The sequence below is a fragment of the Cuculus canorus genome, chromosome 38, assembly GCF_017976375.1.
Source record: "Cuculus canorus isolate bCucCan1 chromosome 38, bCucCan1.pri, whole genome shotgun sequence".
Classification (NCBI taxonomy): domain Eukaryota; kingdom Metazoa; phylum Chordata; class Aves; order Cuculiformes; family Cuculidae; genus Cuculus; species Cuculus canorus.
Window position 1 is genome coordinate 820,568 of NC_071438.1, and position 26,116 is coordinate 846,683.

The 26,116-nt window shown below is 61.5% G+C and overlaps 1 protein-coding gene across 1 annotated transcript; it reads right to left on the reverse strand.

Moving 5' to 3' along the window:
• Positions 1-180: 180 nt before the first annotated feature.
• ATXN2L (ataxin 2 like) lies at positions 181-26,094 on the reverse strand. Its single transcript, XM_054053030.1, is given in 24 exon segments — positions 181-245; positions 1,192-1,315; positions 1,317-1,364; positions 2,124-2,174; positions 3,206-3,315; positions 4,522-4,645; positions 5,298-5,500; positions 6,365-6,428; positions 6,580-6,724; positions 7,646-7,735; positions 9,682-9,866; positions 11,814-11,863; positions 12,620-12,766; positions 13,252-13,335; positions 13,436-13,563; positions 14,986-15,207; positions 15,295-15,386; positions 17,211-17,341; positions 18,717-18,870; positions 19,667-19,738; positions 21,461-21,517; positions 21,630-21,666; positions 23,439-23,611; positions 25,948-26,094. Coding segments are annotated over 24 exon segments (2,688 nt in total). The 3' UTR covers positions 181-195.
• Positions 26,095-26,116: the final 22 nt, after the last annotated feature.

Below are 26,116 nucleotides of genomic sequence, written 5' to 3' on the forward strand. Positions count from 1 at the left end.
ATTTTTATTATTTTTCCGCCTTTCGGCCCCGATTCGCCCCTCCCCCCCCTATAAATAATAGAAAAGGCCCCGTCCGGGGGGGGGTGGGGGGAGGGGAGGGTGGGGGAGGGGAGAGGGTTCTGCTCCCACCGCCCCTCCCCCCACCACCCCCGCTCCAGGGTGGGGGAGGGGCGGGCGCCGCTGCCTCAGTTTCCCTCAGTTTCCCGGCGGGTGGAACGGGAGCTGCTGCGGGGGGTGAGACTGGACTGGGGGGGGGGGAGAGAAAGAGGGGGGAGTCAGTGATGGGGGGGAACCCCACAAATGCTCCCTGTGACCCCCAAGTGCCCCCCAACACCCCCCCAGACCCACAAGTGACCCCCCAAGTGCTGTCTTTGCCCCCCAAGTGCCTCCCAGACCCCAATTCTGCCCCCCCACAGCCCTCTCAGTGACACCCCGGGAAGCCCCCCAAGTTCCATTCCCCCAAGTGACCCCCCCAGACCCCCAAGTGCTCCCCCAAACCCCCCCCAAATCCCTTCCCCACAAATGACCCCCCTAAAACCCCCCACCCTCCTAAATGCCTCCCCCGACACCCCCCAAGTGACCCCCAGGGACCCCCCCCAAGTCCCAGCCCCCCAAGTGACCCCCGCAGCCCCCCAAGTGACCCCCTCAGACCCACAACTGACCCCCCCGAAACCCCCCACCCCCCTAAATACCTCCCCAGACACCCCCCAGCCCCACAAGTGCCCCCCCCCAAGTGATCCCCCCAGCCCCCTAAGTGACCCCCAGGGACCCCCCCAAGTCCCAGCCCCCCAAGTGACCCCCGCAGCCCCCCAAGTGACCCCCCCAGACCCACAAGTGTCCCCCCCAAAACCCCCCATCCCCCTATATACCTTCCCAGACACCCCCCAGCCCCACAAGTGCCTCTTTAAAGGCCACCCCCAGCCCCCCAAGTGACCCCCAAAGACCCCCTAAGTCCCTTCCCCACAAATGCCCCTCCAGACCCACAAGTGACCCCCCCAGCCCCACAAGTGCCCCCCCAAAGTCCACTCCCAGCCCCACAAGTGCCTCCCAGGGACCCCCCCCCAGGTCCCAGCCCCCCAAATGCCCCCCCCCAGCCCCCTAAATGCCCCCCCAAAGGCCACCCCCATCCCCCCCAGTGCCCCCCAATCCCCCCCAGTGCCCCCCCCAGCCCCCCAAGTGCCCCCCCCTCACCCTGGTGGTGGCCGAGGTAGGGGAATGGGGGTCCGGCGGGGGCGACGCCGCTCTGGGGGGGCCCCTGGTGGCTCTGGGGGGGCGGGGGGTGCAGCAGCATCACCTGCGGGGGGGGAGGGGCGGCCCCGCGGGGGGGGGGGGGGGGGCGCCCCCAGACCCGCCTGCAGCTGCGCCTGAGGGGGGGGAGGGGAGGGGGAAAAAGGGGGGGTCAGAGCCCCCCCCAACACGCACAGCCCCTCCCCCACACCCCCCCAAACCCCACTCACCCCCATTTCCCGTCCCCCTCCCCCACATATTCCCCCATTTTTATCCCTCCCCCACCCCATGGGGTACCCTCTACACCCCCATTTTTACCCCTCCCCCACCCCTCATCACCCCAATATCCCCCTTTCGCCCCTCCCCCACCCCAATATCCCCCCTTTTCCCACTCCTCCCCCCCATATCCCCCCATTTTTACCCCTCCCCCACCCCCTGTCCCCCCAATGTCCCTCGTTTCACCCCTCCCCCACCCCAATACCCCATTTTCTGCCCCTCCCCCACCCCACAGCCCCCCCATATCCCCCATTTTTCCCCCTCCCCCACCCCATATCCCACTGTACCCCCTCTTTCCCGCCCCTCCCCCACCCCATATCCCCCCTCACCCCCATTTCCCGCCCCTCCCCCCCCGTACCCCCTCTTTCCCCACCCCATATCCCCCACGTACCCCCTCTTTCCCCACCCCCCTACCCCATATCCCCCCCGTACCCCCATATCCCCCCCAGTACCCCCTCTTTCCCCCCCCATTTCCCCCCCGTACCTCCTCTTTCCCTGCCCCCCCACCCCCATTTCCCCCCTCTTTCCCCCCCATTCCCCCCCTCACCCCCATACACCCCCGTACCCCCTCTTTCCCCCCCATATCCCCCCCGTACCCCCTCTTTCTCCCCCCCCCCCACCTGGGGGCCGTAGCTCGGGAGGCTCTGCAGTGCGTACAGTCCGGGGGGGCCCTGGGGGGGGGGGGAGGGGAGGGGTGAGACCCACGGAGCCCTCCCCCAACACCACTGCCCCCCAGTGCCCCCCAGTGCCCACCAGTCCAGCCCAGTGCCTCCCAGTGCCCCCCAGTGCCCCCCAGTGCCGCCCAGTCCCTCCTAGTCCAGCCCAGTGCCCCCCAGTCCAGCCCAGTGCCCCCCAGTGCCCCCCAGTGCCTCCCAGTGCCCCCCAGTCCAGCCCAGTGCCCCCCAGTGCCCCCCAGTGCCTCCCAGTCCAGCCCAGTGCCCCCCAGTGCCCCCCAGTCCAGCCCAGTGCCTCCCAGTTCAGCCCAGTGCCCCCCAGTCCAGCCCAGTGCCCCCCAGTGCCTCCCAGTGCCTCCCAGTGCCCACCAGTGCCCCCCAGTGCCCACCAGTGCCTCCCAGTGCCCCCCAGTGCCTCCCAGTGCCCCCTAGTCCAGCCCAGTGCCCCCCAGTGCCTCCCAGTCCAGCCCAGTGCCCCCCAGTGCCCCCCAGTCCAGCCCAGTGCCTCCCAGTTCAGCCCAGTCCACTCCCAGTCCCATCTTATCCCCTCCCAGTCCTATTTTAACCCCTCCCAGTCCCTCCCAGTCCCTTCCAATCCCTTCCAATCCCCTCCCAGTGGCTCCCAGTCCCATCTTATCCCTTCCCAGTCCCTTCCAATCCCCTCCCAGTCCCATTTTATCCCCTTCCCAGTCCCTCCCAGTCCCATTTTAACCCCTCCCAGTGCCTCCCAGTCCCATTTTATCCCCTCCCAATCCCATTTCATCCCCTCCCAGTAGCTCCCAGTCCCATTTTATTCTCTCCCAGTGCCTCCCAGTCCCATCTTATCCCCTTCCAGTGCCTCCCAGTCCCATCTTATCCCCTCCCAGTCCCTCCCAGTCCCCTGTTATCCCCTCCCAGTCCCTCCCAGTGGCTCCCAGTCCCTCCCAGTGGCTCCCAGTCCCATTTTATCCCCTCCCAATCCCCTCCCAGTCCCTCCCAGTCCCTCCCAGTGGCTCCCAGTGCCTCCCAGTGGCTCCCAGCGCCCTCACCTGCGCGGGGGGGTGCGGGGGTGCTCCGGGCTGGGAGCCGGTGGGCGTCGGGGGGGGCTGTGGGTGCAGGGGGGCGGCGTGGGGGGAGGGGAACGGCTGCGGCACCGCGGCTGCGGGGGAGGGGGAGGGGCGGCAGTCAGAGAGGGGGAGGGGCCACGGCGGGGGGGAGGGGCCATGGCGGGGGGAGGGGCCACGGCGGGGGGAGGGGCCAGAGGGGCCCATAGTTAATTGGGGGAGGGGCCCAAAAGTGGGGGAGGAGCCATAAAGAACCATAATGGATTGGGGGAGGGGCTATGGGGTGTGGGAGGGGCCATAGGGGTGGGGGAGGGGTTATATGGGGTTCCCACGGGTGGGGGAGGGGCCATAGGGATCCATAGTTAATTGGGGGAGGAGCTATGGGGTGGGGGAGGAGCCATGGGGGTGGGGAGGAGCCATGGGGGACCATAATGGATTGGGGGAGGGGCTATGGAGGTGTGGGAGGGGCCAGAGGGGATTCCCACGGGTGGGGGAGGGGCCATAAGGGTCCATAGCTAATTGGGGGAGGGGCCATGGGGGTCTGTAGTTAATGGGGGGAGGGGCTACGGGGTGGGGGAGGGGCCATAGAGGACCTTAATGAATTGGGGGAGGAGCCGTGGGAGTGGGGGAGGGGCCAGAGGGGGTTCCCACGGGTGGGGGAGGGGCCATAGGGGTCCATAGTTAATGGGGGGAGGGGCTATGGGGGTCCATAATGGATTGGGGAGGGGCTATGGACATGGGGGAGGGGCTATGGAGGTGGGGGAGGAGCCATAGATAACCATAATGGATTGGGGGAGGGGCTACATCGGTGGGGGAGGGGTCATAGGACTCCATAGTTAATGGGGGGAGGGGCCATAAGGGTGGGGGAGGGGCTATGAGGGTCAGGGAGGGGCCAGAGGGGTCCATAGTTAATTGGGGGAAGGGCCCAAAGGTGTGGGTGGGGCCACAGAGGACCGTAATGGATTGGGGGAGGGGCTATGGAGGTGGGGGAGGGGCCAAAAGGGTCCCTAATGGATTGGGGGAGGGGCTATGGAAATGGGGGAGGGGCTATAGAGGTCCCTGGGGGTCCATAATGGATTGGGGGAGGGGGGCCATAAGGTGTGGGGGAGGGGCCATGGGGTGGGGGAGGAGCCAAAAGGGTCCATAATGGATTGGGGGAGGGGCTATGGAGGTGGGGGAGGGGCCAAAAGCGTCCCTAACGGATTGGGGGAGGGACTACGTAGGTGTGGGAGGGGCCATAGAGATCCATAACGGAATTTGGGGGGTTGGGGGGAGGGGAGGGGAGGAGGCTCTCCTCTCACCGTAGAGGGTTCCGGGCTGTTCCGCGGCGCCGGCGGGGGAGGGGAACGGCGGTGGTGCCGAGGAGGGGACGATGGCAGGGGGGGGCAGGCGGGGGCTGCCGGGCAGCAGCGGCGCGAAGACGGGCTGGGGGAGGGGCGTCAGCACCCCAAAAACGACCCTCCCCCACCCCAAAAGACCCCTCCCCCACCCCATTGCCCCTCCCCCACCCTCCTTTCTGCCCCTCCCCCACCCTTTTTGCCCCTCCCCACCCTCAGTTCTTTCCCCTCCCCCACTCCATAGCCCCTCCCCCACCCCAAAGGCCCCTCCCCCACCTTTTTTGCCCCTCCCCCACCCCAAACCCATAAGGGGAGGGGTTCGATTTGTGCCACTCCCCCCACTTTTGCCCCTCCCCCACCCCTATAGCCCCTCCCCCACTCTCTAAGTTAATTGGAGAGGCGTTTAATCGGTGCCCCTCCCCCACTTTTGCCCCTCCCCCACCCCCAAACCGCCCCTCCCCCACTCTTTTACCCCTCCCTCACCCTTTTCTCCCCCTCCCCCACCCCATGGCCCCTCCCCCACCCCAAAACCACCCCTCCCCCACCCCATGGCCCCTCCCCGACGATCAAATCTTCCCCTCCCCCACCCTTTCTACCCCTCCCCCTCCTCCAAATCCCCCTCCCCCACCCCATAGCCCCTCCCCCACCCTCCTTTTTCCCCTCCCCCACCCTTTCTCGCCCCTCCCCCACCCCATAGCCCCTCCCCCACCCCATAGCCCCTCCCCCCCCCCGTTTCTCACCTGGTTGGGGTAGTGGGGGAGGGGCTGCACGAGGGGGGGCTGCGCCCCATAGGAGATGTAGGAGGAGTAGGGGGGCGGGGGAGGGGCGGCGGCCGCCAGCACGGGGGGGGGAGGGGCGGCACCGCCCCCCGCCGCCTGCACCAGGGGGGGAGGGGCCGAGGCGGGGGGGAGGGGCTGCTCCGAGCGAGGGGGGGGGAGGGCGCCTGTAAAGGAGGGGGGGGGGAGGGGTCAGAATCGGCCCCCACCCCCCCCAAAATAGGGGTGGGGGAGGGGCTGTGGGGGTGGGGCTGTGGAGTGGGGGAGGGGCAAAAAGTGGGGGAGGGGCACTGATTGAACCCCTCCCCCCATGGATTTAGGAAGTGGGGGAGGGGCTATGGGGGTGGGGGAGGGGCTATGGGGGTGGGGGAGGGGCAAAAGTGTGGGGTGGGGGAGGGGCATAAAGGTGGGGGAGGGGCGAAAGTGGGGGAGGGGAACGAATGGAACCCCTCCCCCCATGGATTTAGGGAGTGGGGGAGGGGCTATGGGGGTGGGGGAGGGGCTATGGAGTGGGGGAGGGGCACTGATTGAACCCCTCCCCCCATGGATTTAGGGAGTGGGGGAGGGGCTATTGGGGTGGGGGAGGGGCAGTTTGAGGGCGGGGGAGGGGTAAAAGGGTGGGGGAGGGGCAAAAAGTGGGGGAGGGGCAAAAAGTGGGGGAGGGGCACTGATTGAACCCCTCCCATTATGGGTTTAGGGGTGGGGGAGGGGCTATGGGGTGGGGGAGGGGTAAAAGTGGGGGAGGGGCATGAATGGAACCCCTCCCCCCATGGATTTAGGGAGTGGGGGAGGGGCAAAAGGGTGGGGGAGGGGAAAGAATTGAGGGTGGGGGAGGGGCTATGGAGTGGGGGAGGGGCACTGATTGAACCCCTCCCATTATGGGTTTAGGGGGTGGGGGAGAGGCTATGGGGGTGGGAGAGGGGCAAAAAGTGGGGGAGGGCCACTGATTGAACCCCTCCCCCCAATGGATTTAGAGAGTGGGGGAGGGGCTATGGGGGGGAGGGGCTACGGAGTGGGGGAGGGGCACTCACCTTTCCCTCCCCGGAACTTTCCGGGCTGCGACGCCGACACCGGATACGGAAACATGGGAGGAGCCTGAGGGGGGGGAAAGGGGTGAGACCCCATTTTGGGGAGGTGGGGGCGCCCCCGACCCCCCTGTACCCCCACTTTTGGAGGGGCGTTGACTCCCTTTTGGGGGGTTCCTGCCCCTCCTCCTCCCCCCCCCCATTTTCGGGGTGCCGCTCACCTGCACGTGCAGTTGGGGGATGTAGGAGATGTAGGGGGGACCATAAAGTGGGGTCCCCCCCTGCCCGGCGGCCGCCAGCACCCCCAAAGCGGGGCTGGAGTGAGCGCGGGGGCCCGGCGAGGCGGGGGGGGGCGCCCCCCTTGTTCTGAGAGGGGAGAAAGGGGGGTGAGGAGGGGGACCCCAAAACACCCTGAACCCCGAACCTCTTTGCCCCCCCTAAACTACACCCTTCTCCCCATCAGAGCCCCCCAAAACGCACCCTAAAATCAGAGACCCCCCAAAATACCCCCTCTGAAACCCCCAATTGCACCCCCAAATCCTTTTACCCCCCCAAACCCCCCTGTACCCCCACAAATTGCCCCCTTAGCCCCCCAAAAACCCCTTTTAACCCCCCCAAACCCCCTTGTCCCCCCCCAAATCGCCCCCCAAATCCCCTTTTATACCCCCAAACCCCTCCATCCCCCCCAAATTCCCCCCTTAGCCCCCCAAAAACCCCTTTTAACCCCCCCAACCCCCCTATCCCCCCCAAATCCCCCCTCAGCCCCCACAAATCCCCTTTTAACCCCCCCAAATCCCCTTTTGCCCCCCCAAACCCCCCTGTCCCCCCCCACATCACCCCCCAAATCCCCTTTTAACCCCCCCAAACCCCCCTTGTCCCCCCCAATCGCCCCCCAAATCCCCTTTTGCCCCCCCAACCCCATTTTGCTCCCCCAAACCCCCCTGTCTCCCCCCAATCGCCCCCCAAATCCCCTTTTGCCCCCCCAAACCCCATTTTGCTCCCCCAAACCCCCCTGTCTCCCCCAAATCGCCCCCCAAATCCCCTCTTGCCCCCCCAAATCCCCTTTTAACCCCCCCAAATCCCCCTGTCCCCCCAAAATCGCCCCCCAAATCCCCTTTTAACCCCCCCCAAACCCCCCATACCCCCCCAAATTCCCCCCAAACCCCATTTTGCCCCCCCAAATCCCTGCTGTCCACCCCCAAATCCCCTCAACCCCCCCAAATCCCCTTTTAACCCCCCCAAATCCCCCTGTTTGCCCCCAAATTGCCCCCCCAAACCGCATTTTGCCCCCCCAAACCCCCCCTCACCACGGCCAGGAGGGGTTTGGAGGGGTTGAACTCCTTCGCGTTGGGGTTCAGCGTCGACTTTTTCACCTGCCTAAAGGGGGGAAATCGGGGTTCGGGGGGGTCCAAACCCCACAAGTGTCCCCCCACAATCCTCCTGCACCCCAAAAACCCCCCAAATCCTCCACTTTTCACACCAAACCCCCCCAATTCCCCCTCTTTTCAAAGCAAAGTTCCCCCTAAACCTCTCTGTCCCCCCAAATCCCTCCGTTTCACCCCAAATCCCCCTTTTCACCCCAAATCCCCCCCTTTCACCCCCCATTTCACCCCAAATCCCCCCTTTCTCCTCTCAAATCCTTTCCCCCAAACCCCCATTTTACCCCAAATCCCCTTTTTCCCCCAAACCCCCCCATTTCCTCCCATATCCCTTTCCCCCCTTTCCCCCCAAATCCCCCTTTTCCCCCTTTGTACCCCTTTTTCCACCATTTTCCCTTTTCCCCCTATCCACCTTTCCCCCCCAATACCCCCTTTTTCCCCCATTTTCCCCCCAATCCCCCCTTTTCCCCCCCAATCCCCCCTTTTCCCCCCCAATCCCCCCCAATCCCCCCTTTTCCCCCCAATCTCCCCCAATCCCCCCTTTTCCCCTTTCCCCCCCAGCCCCCCCTTTCCCCCCATTTTCCCCCCCCTTTCCCCCCAATCCCCCCATTTTCCTCCCTCTTCCCTCCCAATCCCCCCCTTTTCCCCCAATCCCCCCCTTTTCCCCCCCAATCCCCCCCTTTTCCCCCCCAATCCCCCCATTTTCCCCCTTTCCCCCCTTTTCCCCTCCAATCCCCCCCTTTCCCCCCCTTTCCCCCCCATTCCCCCCCAATCCCCCCTTTTCCCCCCCTTTTCCCCCCCATTTTCCCCCCCTTTCCCCCCCTTTCCCCCCAATCCCCCCATTTTCCCCCCCTTTCCCCCCTTTTCCCCTCCAATCCCCCCCTTTTCCCCCCCTTTCCCCCCATTCCCCCCTTTTCCCCCCCTTTTCCCCCCAATCCCCTTTTCCCCCTCAATCCCCCCATTTTCCCCCCCTTTCCCCCCTAATCCCTCCGTTTTCCCCCCCCTTTCCCCCCCAATCCCCCCTTTTTCCCCCCCTTTTCCCCCCCAATCCCCCCCTTTCCCCCCCCTTTTCCCCCCCAATCCCCCCCTTTCCCCCCCCTTTCCCCCCCAATCCCCCCATTTCCCCCCTTTTCCCCCAATCCCCCCTTTTCCACCCCCTTTACCCCCCAATCCCCCCTTTTCCCCCCAATCCCTCCTTTTCCCCCCTTTTCCCTCCCAATCCCCCCTTTTCCCCCCTTCCCCCCCAATCCCCCCCTTTTTCCCCCCCTTCCCCCCCAATCCCCCCATTTCCCCCCCTTTCCCCCCCAATCCCCCTTTTCCCCCAATCCCCCCCATTTCCCCCCCTTTTCCCCTCCAATCCCCCCCTTTTCCCCCCCTTTCCCCCCCATTCCCCCCTTTTCCCCCCTTTTCCCCCCCAATCCCCCCCTTTTCCCCCCCTTTCCCCCCCATTCCCCCCCAATCCCCCCTTTTCCCCCCCTTTTCCCCCCAATCCCCCCCTTTTCCCCCCCAATCCCCCCATTTTCCCCCCCTTTCCCCCCTAATCCCTCCATTTTCCCCCCCTTTCCCCCCCAATCCCTTTTCCCCCCCATTTTCCCCCCCAATCCCCCCAATTCCCCCTTTTCCCCCCCTTTTCCCCCCAATCCCCCCCTTTCCCCCCCCAATCCCCCCTTTTCCCCCCCTTTTCCCCCTAATCCCCCCCTTTTTCCCCCCAATCCCCCCATTTTCCCCCCCTTTTCCCCCCCAATCCCCCCTTTTCCCCCCCTTTTCCCCCCCAATCCCCCCCTTTTCCCCTCCAATCCCCCCCTTTTCCCCCCCTTTCCCCCCCATTCCCCCCCAATCCCCCCTTTTCCCCCCCTTTTCCCCCCCTTTTCCCCCCCAATCCCCCCCTTTTCCCCCCCCAATCCCCCCCTTTCCCCCCCCAATCCCCCCCTTTTCCCCCCTCACTCGGCCACGGGTCCCTCGTTGTTGTTGTTGTTGTCCTCCTCCTCCTCATCATCGTCGTCCCCCTCCCCGTCCCCCTCCCCCCGCGCCGGGGGGGTCCCCGGGGGGGTCGCGGCCCCTCCCCCATCCTCACTGCCCCCACGTGGGGGGAGGGGCTCGGGGGGCGCCGCGGGGGGCGGGGCCTGCAGCTGGGGGGCAGCGACCCATAAGTACCCGCGGCTGCCCCATAGCGACCCCATAGCGACCCACAAGGACCCACAGCTGCCCCATAGCAACCCCACAGTGACCCATAAGTACCCGCGGCTGCCCCATAGCGACCCCACAGTGACCCACAAGTACCCACAGCTGCCCCATAGCGACCCACAGGGACCCATAAGTACCCGCGGCTGCCCCATAGCAACCCACAGTGACCCATACGTACCCACGGCTGCCCCATAGCGACCCCCCAGCGACCCATAAGTACCCGCAGCTGCCCCATAGCGACCCCACAGTGACCCATAAGTACCCGCGGCTGCCCCATAGCGACCCCACAGGGACCCATAAGTACCCGCGGCTGCCCCATAGCGACCCACAGTGACCCGTAAGTACCCGCGGCTGCCCCATAGCGACCCACAGTGACTCATAAGTACACACAGGGACCCATGACTGCCCCATAGCGACCCCCCAGTGACCCATAAGTACACACAGGGACCCATGACTGCCCCATAGCGACCCCCCAGTGACCCATAAGTACCCACAGGGACCCACGGCTGCCCCATAGCGACCCACAAGTACCCACAGGGATCAATAGCTGCCCCATAGCGACCCACAGTGACCCATAAGTACCCGCAGCTGCCCCATAGCGACCCACAGCGACCCATAAGTACCTGCGGCTGCCCCATAGCAACCCATAAGTACCCACAGGGATCAATGGCTGCCCCATAGCGACCCACAGCGACCCATAAGTACCCACGGCTGCCCCATAGCAACCCCATAGGGACCCATAGGGACCCACAGCTGCCCCATAGTGACCCCCAGCGAACCACAAGTACCTGAAGCTGCCCCATAGCAACCCCATAGGGACCCATAGGGACCCATGGCTGCCCCATAGCAACCCCCAAGGACCCATAAGTACCCACAGGAACCCACAGCTGCCCCATAGGAACGTGACAGCGACCCCTAAGTACCCACAGGGACCCACGGCTGCCCCCTAGCGACCCACAAGTACCCAGAGAGATTGATGGCTGCCCCATAGCGACCCATAAGTACCCACAAGGACCCATAAGTACCCGCGGCTGCCCCACAGCGACCCCACAGCAACCCATAAATACCCACAGGGACCCACGGCTGCCCCATAGTGACCCATAAGTACCCAGAGGGATCAATGGCTGCCCCATAGTGACCCATAAGTACCCAGAGGGATCGATGGCTGCCCCATAGCGACCCCTAAGTACCCAGAGGGATCGATGGCTGCCCCATAGCGACCCATAAGTACCCAGAGGGATCAATGGCTGCCCCATAGCGACGCCCCAGTGACCCATAAGTACCCACAGGGATCGATGGCTGCCCCATAGCGACCCATAAGTACCCACAGGGATTGATGGCTGCCCCATAGTGACCCATAAGTACCCACAGGGATCAATGGCTGCCCCATAGCGACCCATAAGTACCCACAGGGATTGATGGCTGCCCCATAGCGACCCATAAGTACCCACAGGGATTGATGGCTGCCCCATAGCGACCCATAAGTACCCACAGGGATTGATGGCTGCCCCATAGTGACCCATAAGTACCCAGAGGGATCGATGGCTGCCCCATAGCGACCCATAAGTACCCACAGGGATTGATGGCTGCCCCATAGCGACCCATAAGTACCCACACGGATTGATGGCTGCCCTATAGTGACCCATAAGTACCCACAGGGATTGATGGCTGCCCTATAGTGACCCATAAGTACCCACAGGGATTGATGGCTGCCCCATAGTGACCCATAAGTACCCACAGGGATTGATGGCTGCCCCATAGTGACCCATAAGTACCCACAGGGATTGATGGCTGCCCCATAGCGACTCATAAGTACCCACAGGGATCAATGGCTGCCCCATAGCGACCCACAGTGACCCATAAGTACCCACGGCTGCCCCACAGCGCCCCACCTTGAACTGAGCCCCGAACTGGCGCAGCTCATCCAACTGTGACCGCGGCTCTGGGGGGGGAAAAAGGGGGTTCAGAAGGGGGTGTCAGCCCCTCCCCTCACCCCAAGCCCCGCCCCCATTTTAGCCCTGCCCCAATCCAAGCCCCTCCCCTTTCCCCTTTAACCCCCATTTAACTCCTCCCCATTTCACCCCTCTCCTTTAACCCCTCCCCTTCCCATTTAGCCCTTCCCTCTCCCCATTTAACCCCTCCCCCTTTGCTTAGTCCCTCCCCCTCCCCATTTAGCCCCTCCCCCTCCCCATTTAACCCCCCCTTCCCATTTACCCCCTCCCCTTTTACCCCCTCTCCCCTTTAACCCCTCCTTTCTCCCATTTAACCCCTCCCCTCTCCCATTTAACCCCTCCCCATTTAACCCCTCCCCCTCCCCTTTAACCCCTCCCCCTCCCCCTTTAACCCCTCCCCCTCCCCCTTTAACCCCACCCCTCTCCCATTTAACCCCTCCCCATTTAACCCCTCCCCTCTCCCATTTAACCCCTCCCCATTTAACCCCTCCCCCTCCCCTTTAACCCCTCCCCTCCCCTTTAACCCCTCCCTCTCCCCTTTAACCCCTCCCCCTCCCCTTTAACCCCTCCCCTCTCCCATTTAACCCCTCCCCTCCCCATTTAACCCCTCCCCTCTCCCATTTAACCCCTCCCCTCTCCCATTTAACCCCTCCCCTCCCCATTTAACCCCTCCCTCTCCCCATTTAACCTCTCCCTCTCCCCATTTAGCCCCTCCCCTCTCCCATTTAGCCCCTCCCCCCTCTCACCCTGGGGGATCCCCTCGGTGGGGGGAGGGGCGGCGTCCTTGGGGGGGGAGGGGGGCGCGGGGGGGGGCTCTGGTGGGGGAGGGGCGGCCTTGGGCGAGCGAGGGGGGAACAAACGCCCGGGGGGGGGGGGAAAAAACCTCATTAAGTCTCTTAATTAACCCCCCATTTAATTACCCCCTCATTAAAACCCTCCCTTCACATCTCCCCCTCCCCCCCCATTTCCCCCTCATTAACCACTAACTAAGCCCCTCCCACCACCTCCCTCCTCCTCATTCCCCCTCATTAACCGCTAATTACCCCCTAATTAACCCCTCCTCACCTGCACAGGGCCCCTCCCCCGCTCTGCCCCCCCTTTTACCCCTCCCCTCCATCATTAACCACTAATTACCCCCAATTAAGCCCCTCCCACCACTTCCCTCCTCCTCATTAACCACTAATTAGCCCCTAATTAGCCCCCCCTCACCTGCACAGAGCCCCTCCCCCACTCTGCCCCCCCCTTATTGTCCCTCTTCCTCCATTATTAACCCTTTATTACCCCATTTCCCCCCCTTTCCTCCCACATTCGCCCCCCCAAACCCCCCATTTCCCCCCTCATTAACCACTAATTAGCCCCTAATTAGCCCCCCCCTCACCTGGGCCGGGCCCCTCCCCGGCTCTTGCCCCCCCTTTGCCCCCCCTTGATGGTCTCTGGGCTTTGGGTGACGTCCGGGGGGGCCCTAAAAGACCAAAAGGAGAGGCAGACGGGGTGATTAAAATAAGGGGGTGTCAGGATTTGGGGGTACCCCCCCTCTGCCCCTCCCCCACCCCCCTCCTCACCTCCATTGACGCCATCCGGGTGGGGGGAGGAGGGGGGTCGGGGTCCCCCCCGAGAGGGGCCGCAGCGCAGAGACCCCCCCCCACCGCCCCCCCGAATCCGCTGCGGCAGCGGCGACGGCTTCGGGTCCCTGGGGGGGGGAAAAAAGGGGGTTCAGGGGGGGTTAAAGGGGATTTGGGGGGGTTATGGGGGGGCTGGAAAGGGATTGGGGTGATTTTGGGGGGATTAAAGGGGTTTGAAGGGGATTTTGGGGGTTATGGGGGGGCTGGAAGGGGATTGGGGTGATTTTGGGGGGATTAAGGCCCATTTTGGGGTGTTTAAGGCTGATTTTGGGGTGTCTTAGGCCAATTTCAGGGTGTCTTTGGTCAATTTCGGGGTGATTTAGGCTGATTTTGGGGTGTTTTAGGGCGATTTTGGGGTGGTTTAGGCCTATTTCGGGGTGCTTTACGCCGATTTTGGGGTGCTTTAGGCCGATTTCGGGTCGATTTAGGCCCATTTTGGGGTGTTTAAGGCTGATTTTGGGGTGTCTTAGGCCAATTTCAGGGTGTCTTTGGTCAATTTCGGGGTGATTTAGACCAATTCTGGGGTGCTTTAGGCCGATTTTGGGGTGATTTAGGCCTATTCCGGGGTGCTTTAGGCCGTTTCTGGGTCGATTTAGGCCGATTTCGGCCTATTTTGGGGTGATTTAAGCCGATTTTGGGGTGCTTTAGGCCGATTTCGGGGTGCTTTAGGCCAACTTCGGGTCAATTTAGGCCTATTTTGGGGTGCTTTAGGCCAATTTTGGGGTGGTTTAGGCCAATTTTGGGGTGTTTCAGGCCAATTTCAGGGTGATTTAGGCCCATTTAGGAGTGTTTTAGGCCGATTCTGGGGTGTCTTAGGCCAATTACGGGGTGTTTTAGGCCAATTTTGGGGTGCTTTAGGCCTATTTTGGGGTGCTTTAGGCCTATTTCGGGGTGCTTTAGGCCTATTTCGGGGTGCTTTAGGCCTATTTCAGGGTGCTTTAGGCCGATTTTGGGGTGTTTTAGGCCGATTTTGGGCTGATTTAGGCCTATTTCAGGTCAATTTAGGCCGATTTTGGGGTGTTTTAGGCCAATTCCGGGGTGATTTACGCCCATTTAGGGGTCTTTTAGGCCGATTCTGGGGTGTCTTAGGCCAATTTCGGGGTGTCTTAAGCCAATTTTGGGGTGTTTTAGGCCCATTTTGGGGTGCTTTAGGCCCATTTCGGGTCGATTTAGGCCCATTTCGGGTCAATTTAGGCCCATTTCGGGGTGTTTTAGGCCGATTTTAGGCCAATTTAGACCAATTTCGGGGTGATTTAGGCCAATTTCAGGGTGATTTAGGCCAATTTCGGGTCGATTTAGGCCCATTTCGGGGTGTTTTAGGCTGATTTTAGGCCAATTTAGACCAATTTCGGGGTGTTTTAGGCCAATTTCGGGTCGATTTAGGCCAATTTCGGGTCGATTTAGGCCCATTTTGGGGTGTTTTAGGCCCATTTCGGGGTGTTTTAGGCCCATTTCGGGGTGTCTTATGCCGATTTCGGGGTCCCCCTCACCGCTGCGTCCCCGCGGCGGGGCTGTCGCGCCCGGAGCCGTGGGGGGCGCTGGGCGGGAGGAGCCTCTGGAGCCCTCCGCCCGTTTCGCCGCCGCCGCCGTCCTCCTCCTCCAGCGCCAAACGCAGGCGATAGTGGGGGCAGCTCTCGATCTCCCGCGCCAGCGCCGCCGCCCGCGCCTCCCGCTGCCGGAACGCCTCCGAGTTCTCCTTCTCCAGCGGTACCCTGAGAGGATTTGGGGGAGTCGGGAGGGGGGGGTTTTGGGGGGTACATCCCCCCCCCCCTTCGGCCTCCCCGGGGACTCCCGCGTACGTGTAAGACGCCAAACTGCTGTCGTAAGTGGTTTTGACGCCGTAGTTCTCTTCGTTGAACTTAAACATCTCCGCCGGGTCCCAACCGTTGGACTTCCGGGAGAAAATGGGGATGAGGGGGGGACCCCGGCACCCCAAACGCCTCAAAACGACCCCAAAATCCACTCCCGTCGCCCAAAAACCCCTCAAACTCTGCCAAAATCCACTTCTGTTGTCCCAAAATCCCTTAAACTCCTCCCAAAATCCCTTAAACTCCCCCCAAAATCCCTTAAACTCCTCCCAAAATCCCTCAAACTCCCAAAAATTCCCTCAAACTCCCAAAAATTCCCTCAAACTCCGCCAAACTCCACTTTTGTTGTCCCAAAACCCCTTAAAGTCCTCCCAAAATCCCTTAAAGTCCCAAAAATTCCCTCAAACTCCGCCAAACTCCACTTCTGTTGTCCCAAAATCCCTTAAAGTGCTCCCAAAATCCCTTAAAGTCCTCCCAAAACCCCTTAAACTCCCAAAAATTCCTTCAAACTCCACCAAAATCCACTTTTGTTGTCCCAAAGTCCATTAAACTCCTCCCAAAGTCCCTTAAAGTGCTCCCAAAGTCCCTTAAAGTGCTCCCAAAATCCCTTAAACTCCTCCCAAATTCCCTTAAACTCCCAAAAATTCCCTCAAACTCCGCCAAACTCCACTCCCGCTGTCCCAAAATCCCTTAAACTCCTCCCAAAATCCCTTAAACTCCTCCCAAAATCCCTTAAACTCCTCCAAACTCCACTCCCATCGCCTCAAAACCTCTCAAACGCCCCCAAAACCTCTCCTTTTCCCCCAAACCCCCTCAAAATCACCCCAAAATCCCTCAAACTCCGCTTTTACTGTCGCAAAAGGGCTTAAACTCCCGCGAATTCCCTCAAAATCACTCAAAGTCCCCCCAAAACCCCTCAAAGTCCCCCAAACTCCACTCCCGTCACCCCAAAGCGCCTCAAAGTCCCCCCAAAACCCCTCGAAGTCCCATAGACTCCACTCCCGTCACCCCAAAATGCCTCAAAATCCCTCCAAAGCCTCTCAAAGTCCCCCCAAAACCCCTCAAAGTCCCCCCAAAACCCCTCAAAGTCCCCCCAAAACCCCTCAAAGTCCCCCAATCTCCATTCCCGTCACCCCAAAGCGCCTCAAAATCCCTCCAAAGCCTCTCAAAGTCCCCCCAAAACCGCTCAAAGTCCCATAAACTTCACTCCCGTCACCCCAAAGTGTCTCAAAGTCCCCCCAAAACCCCTCGAAGTCCCCCCAAAACCCCTCGAAGTCCCATAAACTCCACTCCCGTCACCCCAAAGTGCCTCAAAATCCCTCCAAAGCCTCTCAAAGTCCCCCCAAACCCCTCAAAGTGCCCCCAAAACCCCTCAAACTCCCCCAATCTCCACTCCCATCACCCCAAAGCGCCTCAAAATCTCTCCAAAGCCTCTCAACTCCCCCCAAAACCCCTCAAAGTCCCCCAAACTCCACTCCCGTCACCCCAAAGCGCCTCAAAATCCCCCCAAAACCCCTCGAAGTCCCCCCAAAACCCCTCAAACTCCCATAAACTCCACTCCCGTCCCCCCAAAGCCCCTCAAACTCCCCCCAAAACCCCTCAAACTCCCCCCAAAACCCCACTCCCGTCACCCCAAAGCGCCTCAAAATCCCTCCAAAGCCTCTCAAAGTCCCCCCAAAACCCCTCAAAGTCCCCCCAAAACCCCTCAAAGTCCCCCCAAAACCCCTCAAAGTCCCCCCAAAACCCCTCAAACTCCCATAAACTCCACTCCCATCACCCCAAAATGCCTCAAAATCCCTCCAAAACCTCTCAAACTCCCCCTAAAACCCCTCAAACTCCCCCCAAAACCCCTCAAAGTCCCCCAAACTCCACTCCCGTCGCCCCAAAGCCCCCCAAAGTCCCCCCACCAGGTCGGAGTCGAGGTCGTAGTCGTCGCTGCCGCCTTCGCCGCCGTCCCAGCGCTCCAACACCTTCTCGCGGTGCTCGCGGTGTTCGCCGTTCACCCGCAGGCTCGCGATGGCCGAGTCCGTGAATTTGTCTGGAAAATGGGAAGGGGGGAGGAAAAAAGAGGGGGGTCAGGGGGGGTCCCAGCCCCCAGAATTCCATAAAATAGCCAAATTCCATCATTTTGGGTGAAATACCGAAGGCGCTGCGCTTCTTCCCACCCTCAAAAACCCCAAAAATACCCAAATTGTGACTTTTTTGGGACAGTAAAGGGGAATTCTGCCCTTCCCCATCCGCCAAAACTCCATAAAACGCCCAAATTCCATCATTTTCAGCTTCGGGAATGGCTCAGCGACCGTTTACTCTCCCTCCGCTCCCCAAAATCTACACGAAATTCCCATTTTTAAGCGTTTTTGGGGCTCAAAGGAGAATCGGTGATCTCTAATTCCTCCTCAATTCCCCAAAAACCCCACGAAATTCCCAATTTTTGGCGCTTTTGGGGTTCAGAGATATTCAATAATCCCTTATTTTTCAACAGCTCTCCTAAAATCACTCAAAATTCACAATTTTTGGAATTTCAGAATTCAGAAAACATCCAATTGTTTATAATTTTTCTTCTACTTCCCAAAAATTATGTGAAATTCCCAATTTTTGGCGCTTTCAAAACTCAACAATCCCTAATTCTCCCCCAACACCCCAAAAACCACCCCGAATTCCCAATTTTTAGCACTTTTAGTGCTCAAATTACGATCGACGCTCTTCAGTTCTTCACTTATTCCCCAAATATTACCTAAAATTCCCAATTTTCAGCACTTTTAGGGTTGAAAAACCAATCAATAATCTCTAATTCTCCCCCAACTCCTTTAAAACCACGGGAAATTCCCAATTTTTGCTATTTTCAGGGCTCAAAAAGAAAACCCAACGCTCCGTAGCTCTTCTGCTCCCCAAAAACCACCCGAAATTCCCAATTTTTGATACTCCCAAACCTCAATATAAAATTAAGGATCGATAATTTTTCTCCTACTCCGCAAAATTCAACAAAATCCCAAATTTTTGGTAATTTCAGAGCTCAGGAAAAATTCAACGGTCTTTAATTCCTCCTTTTTGTCCCAAAAACTATGTGAAATTCCCAATTTCCGGCACTTCCGCGGCTCACATAAACCTCAGTGATCCCTAATTCTTCCCCAATTCCTCCAATTCCACCCAAAATTCCCAATTTTCAGCATTTTTGGGGTTCAGATAAAAACCAGCGACCCTTTAATTTTACTCTACTTCCCAAAATCCGCATAAAATTCCCAATATTTCCCATTTTTTGGGATTCCGGGCGGATAAACGCTATCTCATCCGACTCCGCTCGAACCGCCCGGAATTCCCGTTTTTCGGCGCTTTTCGGTCACAAAGCGCTCGCGTCGCGACCCCCAAATCGCCGTTTTCCGGTGTTTTTTGGGGTGTTCCCCCCTTTTTCCCACCTCTGGAGGCGAAGGCGAGGTCGACGTTACGGAAGCGCAGGAGGACGAGGTCCGGAGCGCGGAACACCATTGTGTCGACGATGTCCTCGCGGCGCGGGGGGCGCCCGGCGGGGGAGGCGGCGCGGCGGTGAACCGCGTCCAGCGCCACCTCGAACTGGGGTGAAGAGAACCAAATAGGGGTTCAGGGGGGACCCCAAAATGGCGGGGGGGGGGGGATGGAATGAGGGGAACTCGAAATCGGGAGGGAGGGAGCCAAATTCAGGGGATAAAGGGGGATATGGAATGCGGGGGGACCCGAAATGGGGGGGGCAGCGGGTACACAGAATAGAGGGGACCTAAAATGGGGGGGACCCCAAAATGTGGGGGGCAGGAGGGGCGCGGTATGAAGAGATGTGAAATGGGGGGGTCAGGGGATGAGGGGTGAAATGGGGGGGTCAGGGGATGAGTGGGGACCTGAAAAGGGGGGGATCAGTGGGTATACAGAATAGGGGGGACCTGAAATGGGGGGGATCAGAGGAGGAGGGAATGCAGAACAGGGGGGGACCCCAAAATGTGGAGGGGAGGGGGGGATGGAATGGGGGGGACACAAAATGGGGGGGGTCAGGGGAGAAAAGAAACCAAAAAAGGGAGAAACGACCCAAAATATGGGGTTCCGGGGAGGGAAAGAAGACACACGCACCCCCAAAATTGGGGTCGAAACAAGAGAGGACTAAAATGGGGGGATCAAAAGTGAGAGGGGACCCCAAAACAGGGTAGGAACCTAAAATAGGGAGAACCTGACATGGGGGGGAGACTCTGAAAGGGGGGGGGATGTCAAGGGGACTCCGGGGAGGGGGCGTGGCCTGAGGGAAGAAGAGAGGCGTGGCCTGAAAAGAGGGGGCGCGGTATGATTGAATGAGGGGGCGTGGCTTGGGGAAGGGGCGTGGTTTGGGAAGGGGGCGTGGCCTGACCTTGGCGCTGAGGGTGCGGAAGATGCCCTCGAAGGCGGCGCCACCGCGAACCTGAACCTCACACGTGGAGCCCTGAGGGGAGAGATGGGGGGCAGTGGGGGGTCAGACCCACAGCTGCCCCATAGCACTGACCCCAGACCCATAGCACTGACCCATAACATCAACCCCAGACCCATAGCACAGACCCCAGACCCATAGCACTGACCCATAACATCAACCCCAGACCCATAGCACAGACCCCAGACCCACAGCTGACCCATAGCACAGACCCCAGACCCATAGCACTGACCCATAACATCAACCCCAGACCCATAGCACAGACCCCAGACCCACAGCTGACCCATAGCACAGACCCCAGACCCATAGCACTGACCCCAGACCCACATCCGCCCCATAGCATCGACCCCCGACCCACATCCGCTCCATAGCACTGACCCCAGACCCACAGCCGACCCATAGCACCGACCCCCAACCTACATCCACCCCATAGCACAGACTCCAGACCCACATCTGCCCCATAGCACACACTCCAGACCCATAATAGGAACCCGAACCCCACATCAGAAGTCCCAGACCCATAGCTGCCCCACAGGAGAGCTCCTAGACCCCCATCTGCCCCATAGCACAGACTCTAGACCCATAACAGGAGCCCCAGACCCATTACAACACCCCCAAACCCATAGCAGCCCCCTCAGCCCCATAGCAGCACCCCGTGCCCCATAACCAACCACACAGTGGTGCTTCCAGACCCATAGCAGCCCCATAACCAGCCCCACAGCAGTCCTTCCAGCCCCATAGCACCCCCCAACACCATAATCAGCCCCATAGCGGTGCTCCCAGACCCATAGCAGCCCCCCTCAGCCCCATAGCGGTGCTCCCAGCCCCATAGCAGCCCCCTCAGCCCCATAGCAGCCCCCCAACCCCATAATCAGCCCCATAGCGGTGCTTCCAGCCCCATAGTAGCTCCCTCAGCCCCATAGCAGCCCCCCCAGCCCCACAAGGAGCCCCATAGCGGTGCTCCCAGCACCATAGTAACCCCATAACAGCCCCCCCAAGCCCCATAGCATCCCCCCCAGCCCCACAAGGAGCCCCATAGCGATGCTCCCAGCCCCATAGCAGCCCCATAGCAACCCCCTCAGCCCCACAGCAGCCCCATAGCAGCCCCCCCCAGCCCCACAAGGAGCCCCACAGCGATGCTCCCAGCCCCATAGCAGTCCTCTCAGCCCCATAGCAGCCCCCCCAGCCCCATAGCAGCCCCATAGCGTCCCCCCCAGCCCCACAGCAGCCCCCCCAGCCCCACAAGGAGCCCCATAGCGATGCTCCCAGCCCCATTGCAGCCCCCCAGCAGCCCCCCCAGCCCCACAAGGAGCCCCACAGCGATGCTCCCAGCCCCACAGCAGCCCCCCCAGCCCCACAGCAGCCCCATAGCAATGCTCCCAGCCCCATAGCAGCCCCCCCCAGCCCCATAGCAGCCCCCTCAGCCCCACAGCAACCCCATAGCAGCCCCCTCAGCCCCACAAGGAGCCCCATAGCGATGCTCCCAGCCCCCCCAGCCCCACAGCAGCCCCCCCAGCCCCACAAGGAGCCCCACAGCGATGCTCCCAGCCCCATAGCGTGCCCCCCAGCCCCATAGCAGCCCCATAGCAGCCCCCTCAGCCCCACAGCAGCCCCATAGCGTACCCCCCAGCCCCACAGCTGCCCCATAGCAGCCCCCCCCAGCCCCACAGCTGCCCCATAGCGTCCCCCCACAGCCCCACAGCTGCCCCACAGCTGCCCCATAGCGTCCCCCCTCACCACGCCGGCCGTCAGGATGTGCAGCATCCGCGAGTTGTTGTAAACGCCCTCAAACACCTGCGGATTCGGGGTGAAAACCCCACAATTTAGGACCGTTCAGGGACACCTCCACACCCTCGCGGGCAGGGGGGGGCCCCAAAAGCCTCCCCCCAACTTGGGGGGCACTCACCGGCACTTGGGGGGGGCCCTTCCCTGTACTCTGACCCCTAAAATGAAACAAAGTTGTTAACAATACGGTTCACGAACGAAAGAGAGTTCTTTGGGGTGGGGGGAGATTTTGGGGCCCCCCCAAAACAATCTGGGGGACCCTTAGGAGCCCCCAAACACCCCCCATATCCACTTCTTCCCCCCCAAAAACACCCCCTCTTCCCACTTAGGGACCCCTCGACACCCCCCAAATTGATCTTTAGAGCCCCCAGAACCCCCCCAACCCCTTTTACTCCCCATATCTGCCCAACCCAACCTCTCTACACCCCCAAACGTGCCCCTTCTCCCCCAAACACCCCAAAACTGACCCTTAGAGCCCCCCCAGGACCCCCCCAACCCCCTTAACACCCCCATAACCGCCCTCCCATTCACCCCAAAGGCCCCATATCTGCTCCCTTTACCCCAGTGACTGCCCCCCAACTTCTTTCACCCCCCCCCCCATATCTGCCCCCCTCCCCCCAAACTGACCCTTAGAGCCCCCAGGAACCCCCAAAACCCCCTTAACACCCCCAGAACTGCCCCCCAACCCCCAAACTGACCCTTAAAGCCCCCAGGAACCCCCTTGACCCCCCCATAACTGCCCCCTGCCCCCCATATCTGCCCCCCAAACCCCACTAACTGCCCCCCAACCCCCAAACTGACCCTTAGAACCCCCAGGAACCCCCTTGACCCCCCCATAACTGCCCCCCTCTCCCCAATATCTGCCCCCCAAACCCCACTAACTGCCCCCCAACCCCCAAACTGACCCTTAAAGCCCCCAGGAACCCTCTTGACCCCCCCATAACTGCCCCCCTCACCCCAATATCTGCCCCCCAACCCCCAAACTGACCCTTAGACCCCCAGAAACCCCCAAAACCCCTTCATAACCGCCCCCACCCCCCAATATCTGCCCCCCACACCCCACTAACTGCCCCCCAACCCCTTCCACCCCCCCACATCTGCCCACCCTCCCCCTCAAACTCACCCTTAGAGCCCCCAGGACCCCCCAAAACCCCCTTAACCTCCCCATAACTGCCCCCCTCCCCCCAAAACTGACTCTCAGAGCCCCCAGGAACCCCCCAAAACCCCCTTAACCTCCCCATAACTGCCCCCCTCCCCCCAATATCTGCCCCCCTCCCCCCAAACTGACCCTTAGACCCCCAGAAACCCCCCAAACCCCTTCATAACTGCCCCCCATCCTAATAAATGCCCCCCAACCCCTTCCACCCCCCCACATCTGCCCCCCCTCCCCCCCAAACTCACCCTTAGAGCTCCCAGGACCCCCCAAAACCCCCTTAACCTCCCCATAACTGCCCCCCTCCCCCCAATATCTGCTCCCCTCCCCCCAAACTGACCCTTAGAGCCCCCAGGAACCCCCCCACAACCCCTCTGCCCCCCCATATCACCCCCCCCCCCCCCTTATTACCTGGGTCCTCCGCTCCCCCCTCCTCCTCCTCCGCCCCCTCCTCCTCCTCCTCCTCCCCCCCCCGCCCCTCCCCCAGCGCTGAGGCCGCCGTTGGGCGGAGGGGAAGGGGGGGCGGGAGGTGGGGGCGAAGGGGGGGCTTTCCTGGCGGGGGGGGGCGGCGGCAGCGGCTGCTTCAGCATCGCGGGGCGCGGGGGGGAGAAAAGGGGGGGGGAAGGGGGGACTTGGGGGAGAAGGGAGGGGGGGGGGAAGGCGGAAGGAGTCGCGGAAGGAGACGCCGCCGCGGGGAAGGGGAGGGGGGAATGGGGGGGGGGGAAAGGGGGGGCCTAAAAAGGGAGGAGTGAAGCGGCTCCTCAGCGGCCGCCTCACCGCCGCGTCTCCTTCCGCCGCCCCGAGGGCGCGTGCGCGGGCGAGTGAAGCGCCGGCTCGGGCCGCCTCACAGCCCCCCGCGGCGCCCGGCTCCTTCCGCCTCTTGCGCACAATGCGCGTGCGCGGAGGGGAGGGAGGAGGAAAAAGTGCGGCGCTCCTCCTCCTCCTCCGCCCTAAACGCGTCTCCTTCCGCGCGGGAAGTGAAGCGCCGCCGGGGTTCGCATCACACCCCGCCTCCCGCGCGTCTCCTTCCGCCGCGCTCCTTTTTGACCCCAAATCCTTCCTTTTTCACCCAAAATCTCTCCTTTTTGACCCCGAATCCCTCCTTTTTGACGCAAAATCGCTCCTCGTCGGCTCAAAAATACTTCCTTTTCCACCCCAAAGCCCCTCCTTTTTTGACCGCGAAATCCCTCCTCTTCGACCCCAAAATCCCTCCTTTTTGACCCCAAAATCCCTCCTTTTTACCCCTATTTTCAGCCGCTTTCACTTTATGAAACCTTAGAGCCCCCTCCGACACCCCCATATCCTCCCCAAAACCCTCAGATCCCCCTTTTCCCCTTTTTAACCCCAAATCCCTCATTTTTGACCCAAACCCCCTCATTTTTACCCAAAATCCCTCATTTTTGACCCAAAACTCCTACTTTTTCAACACATTTTGCTGCTCCAGTATCGCTTTACGAAGCCTTCGCCCCCTCCGACACCCCCATATCCCCCCCGAAACCCTCAGATCCCCCTTTTCCCCCTTTTTTACCCAAAATCCCTCCTTTTTGACCCCAAATCCCTCTTTAACCCAAAATCCCTCATTTTTGACCCCAAAACCCCCTCATTTTTGCCCAAATCGTTCGTTTTTTCACCGATATTTCTCCTCACTCTCTTTTTATACCGTTTTATTCCTTTTTTCAGACCCCTCCGATGCCCTCGGAGGTCTCAGAGCCCCTCTTGAGACCCCCCCTAAAAGTCTCCAATCCCCCCTTTTTCTGACCCAAAATAACCCCTTTTTCACCCAAATCCGTTTCTCCATGAGCTTTTCCGTTCCTTTTCTTCGCTTTCGGAACTGCTCTGAACCCCCAATGCCATCACAGCCCCCCCCATATCCCCCCCATATCCCCCATTCCACCCTTTCAGCTCCCCCCAAATTCCCTACGCACCCCCATATATGCCCGAAGACCCCCATCACCCCACAGACACCCCCAAATCCCCCTATGCCCCCCATATTCCCCCCCCAGGACCCTCTCCAGCCCTTCAGCCCCCCCAGATCCCCCCCAAATCCCCCTATACCCCCCATATTCCCCCCTCCAGGACCCTCTCCAGCCCCTCAGCCCCCCCCAGATCCCCCCCTACACCCCCCATATCTCCCTAAGATCCCCCCAAATTCTCCTACACTCCCCATATCACCCCCCCAGGACCCTCTCCAGCCCCTCAGCCCCCCCAGATCCCCCCCAAATCCCCCTATGCCCCCCATATCATCCCTCCAGGACCCTCTCCAGCCCCTCAGCCCCCCCAGATCCCCCCCTACACCCCCCATATCTCCCCCAGATCCCCCCCCAAATCCCCCTATACTCTCCATATCGCCCCTCCAGGACCCTCTCCAGCCCTTCACCCCCCCCAAGATCACCCCCAAATCCCCCTATACCCCCATATCGCCCCCCCAGGACCCTCTCCAGCCCCTCAGCCCCCCCAGATCCCCCCCTACACCCCCCATATCTCCCCCAGATCCCCCCCAAATCCCCCTAAACTCCCCATCACCCCCCCAGGACCCTCTCCAGCCCTTCAGCCCCCCCCAGATCACCCCCAAATCCCCCTATACCCCCCATATCGCCCCCCCAGGACCCTCTCCAGCCCCTCAGCCCCCCCAGATCCCCCCTACACCCCCATATCTCCCCCAGATCCCCACCCAGATCCCCCTAAACTCCCCATCACCCCCCCAGGACCCTCTCCAGCCCCTCAGCCCCCCCCATACCCCCCATATCTCCCCCCAGAGTCCCCCTAAACCTTCTACACCCCCACACCATCCCCCAGACTCTCCCTACACCCCCCACATCACCCCCTAAACCCCTCCTACATCCCCCAACCCCCCACGCAGCCCCCCCAAATCCCCCCTACCGCCCCCCGAGACCCCCGTATCACCCCCCAAGACCCCTCTCCAGCCCCTGAGCCCCCCCCAGATCCCCCCCAAATCCCCCTACACCCCCCATATCTCCCCAAGATCCCCCCAAATTCTGCTACACCCCCCATATCACCCCCCAAGGACCCTCTCCAGCCCCTCAGCCCCCCCCCACCTCCCCCTCTCTCTCTCTCTCCCCAAACCCCCTCCACGCCCCCAACAACGCTCTCCCACCCCCCAAAATAATAAGTCCCTCCCAGAAAAATAGTTCCCCCTCCCATGAAAGTAGTCCGGCCGCGCGCGCTGCGCATGTGCACGCCGGGATGAGGCGGCGGGGGGGGGGAGAGAGAAGCACAAAGGCGGATGCGTGCGAGCGCGCGGCGAGCGCGCATGCGCAGAACCCACCTTCCCACCTCCCCTTTTACCGCCGCGGAGCTGCGCATGCGCAAAGCGCCCCGCCCGCGTCTCTATGGTTCCCGCGGAGGGGGGAGTGGTTGGGAGAGGGGGAGGGGATAGAGCGGCGCGCGCGGGGCGGGGGTACGTTCTAGGCATCGCGGAGGACTTTCCGCTTTGT